Raw genomic sequence first — 2,991 nt, forward strand, 5'->3', positions numbered from 1 at the left:
GGAAAGAGAGTAAGTCCTTGTAAGACTGAGCTCTTGGAGAAAGTATAGTGATAAACACATAGAGTATTTTGGGATATAACTCATCCCTATTCAGCATAAATGAGCTTTACCAAAAAGTTAAAAAAAAAAAAAAAGGCACCTAAAGCAGGTCCTCAAGACCACCCGAGTTGTAAGATCAGAAGACAGAGACAGAGACTCCTGCCTTGTGCTAACCCCATTTAGCAACCAAGGCTGAAAGGTCACACAGAAGGAATTCAGGCTCCATTGACAACAGATTCAGCTGAGCTTCAATATATTTTTGGCCTAGAAGTTTCTGATTGCTGCTTAAGATAGAAAGAAGTTGCACAACTAAATGAAAAAGTGGGTAGGTGGATGCTTAATTGGTAGCAACTATTTAAGAAAGAGGCATAAGTGAATATCCACAAAACTTTAAATCAGATACTGAAACGAGAAATACAGTGGATGGATGTTTCTTTGCCAGGACTGTGGATTTCAAGAGTGTGTCCCAACTGCAAGTTAAGCAAAAGCCATAATATTTTCTTTTCTGGAAAACACTGCATCTTTTCTCAACACTTGCCTGGCTCCACAGAGAAGTGATTGACTGGGAAAACAGGAACTTATGGGGAGATGCCAGCTTTTATTTGTTACAGGAGGTTAAAGGTTCCCTAGAGCACAAAGGAGCTTTTCTTGCCCAGACAATCCCATCATGGTATACATCAGCACAAGTAAAGCCTGCAAAGCTCAGAAGCAGTCAAGAGATATCTGGCGAAACTTGAAATTAATTTGTTTCAAACATTCACTAGTTCTTACCATGTGCATCCACACGTCAATATTTGGCAATAGAAATCTACTAAAAAAATAGCAGGGTCTCTGGTTTCTTTTAAAGCGACAGGCACAGCAGCTCACACAGCTCTGTGTACGTCCAGAATCCCCAAATATCCCTCCAGCATAAAGCCTGACTTCATTGTGCTGCAGAGATTAATAGTTACTACCGTATCTACTGTGAGTTGATGCAATTTCTCTTTTTTCCCCCACACACCCACACTGCTGTTCCCTTCTGATCTGCATTTGTAGCTTAGCTACTGTTTAGCTGAAAGGGAGGAATTTGATAATACCTTCCTAAAAAGATGCCTGTACTGTGGCTGCCTGTTCCAGCCAGTGACGAAGAATGGAGATGTCGACTGTAGACAAAAGAAATAAAGAACTTTTTTCCCAAGCATTCCAAGAGAAGTAACCTCATCATAACGGTATTTCTTGTGCATTCCAAGTTAAAAAAAAAAAAAAGGCTGAAGATCTGAAACTGGCTTCTGCTTAATCAATCATTCTCATTGGATTATGGTTTTTTAAACGCCCAGTTATAAACAACAGATGGAGAAATGCTCAGCTGAAAAAAAAGGGGTGGGTGGGGGAAAGTCACCCTGGTGATGGGCGTTTTCTGTTTGGATGTGAACTAACCTTCCCCCTCGGTATTTCAGGTCTCAGCATCGGCTGTTGAGCGGCTCGGCGGAGCGCAGCGATGGCATCGCCCCGGCTACGTGCAGAGCCCCTCGGCTGGCCGGGCGCCTGAGGCCGCAGCAGTGACACGCCAGGCTGCTCTGCCGCAGCCCATCCGGGACACGGCTTTTTGTCAGGAGAAGGCACCGAAGTGATGGGCTGAACTTATGGGAGGAACGAAGGCCTGGCCAGGCGCAGATTCAGGGGCCCGTCAGGAGGCGTGAAGGGCCCGGTTTCAGTAAGGGCATGGCCAAAGCTTTCTTCAGGCTACAGAAGTTTCTCCGTCGGACCCAGTTCCTGCTCTTCTTCCTCACAGCAGCTTACCTGATGGCTGGCAGCCTCCTGCTGCTACAGCGGACCCGCCTGGTTATCCAGCAAGGTTCACGTGGGACCTCTGCTAATCAGGCCCTGCCAGTGCTGGAGGGGATGGCCGAGGTTGGGATGGTAGACCCCCGGATGCTGCAAAACGCCCACCCTGCTCCCAGGCTGCTGGTGGGCATGGATGCACTGCAGGAGCTGGCCTTGGAGCAGCAGCACAGCCCGCGGTGGCTTGTGACCCGCAACTCGGAGCTCAGGCAGTTGAGGAGGAGGTGGTTTCACAGGTTCATCAGCGATCAGGAGCCCATGCAAACAGCGGGATTTAAAGCGATGAAGCACACTGCTGAACACAAAGGTAAGGGATGTACTCCCTGCCCTGTTTTCTGTCATGCACATAAACTGCACCTCCACCTAGGACCATCCCAGGCAGAGACTGGAGAACAGCACAAAGTCTGCCTGCAGAAATGCCTTCATCCTGCCTCATCACTACTTTCAAACCAGTTCTTAAGCGTATGCATAGGCCAGAGTGTGATCCTGACATCCCTGGTCATGCTGAGCTGTAATTTCCTCAAAAAATGTATTTTTATCGATTGAATGGAAACCCAGAGAGTGAAATATGCTTCCCTAATTTAAATTATTTTCTCTTCAAGCAGGCGGAGATGAACGCTGTTTAATTGATTTTCTTTCTCAGAACACTTTAAAAGCGGGTTTTATGAAATTAACTGTCCAAAACCACACACTACCCTAGGTCTAGAAGTGCGTCCTTGCTGCTAAAGCTTTATAGCATACGCTAAATTCTGCTATTGCAAACGCATTTTCTGTGCCTGACCTGTCCTCTGTGACCCTCCCTGCAAACACGCTGTCCTTAAGGGGACGAGGTGCGGGCCATACAACCCTTCTTCCCGTACCGGATGCCAGAGCAGACCCACAGTGAAACTCCTGGATTGGAGACAAACTGCTGATGTTTGGCGCGTTTGCTGGAAATTTGCAGCAGGCTGAGGGGAACGTAAGGGGCATTCACACTGCTGCATGGGTGCTGTGCATCAGCGGCCACAGCACAGGGTACAAAACCGAACGTGTTCCAATCCAGATGGAAAAACATTAGGCTTTGACAGAAATCGGAGTTCAGTGTGAGCCTGATTCTGCTGCCCTGACTGCTGCTGATAAATACGTGCTTGG

General features: G+C 47.4%; 1 protein-coding gene across 1 annotated transcript in view; it reads left to right on the forward strand.

The window, feature by feature from the left end:
* Nucleotides 1-1,740: 1,740 nt before the first annotated feature.
* WSCD1 (WSC domain containing 1) overlaps nucleotides 1,741-2,991 on the forward strand; it is a 22,389-nt gene continuing 21,138 nt past the window's right edge. The window contains exon 1 of the mRNA XM_010159996.1: nucleotides 1,741-2,167. Within this exon, the coding sequence (XP_010158298.1) occupies nucleotides 1,741-2,167 (427 nt within the window). The remainder of the gene's footprint in view (nucleotides 2,168-2,991) is intronic.

The sequence above is a fragment of the Eurypyga helias genome, unplaced genomic scaffold, assembly GCF_000690775.1.
Source record: "Eurypyga helias isolate BGI_N326 unplaced genomic scaffold, ASM69077v1 scaffold1331, whole genome shotgun sequence".
NCBI lineage: Eukaryota > Metazoa > Chordata > Aves > Eurypygiformes > Eurypygidae > Eurypyga > Eurypyga helias.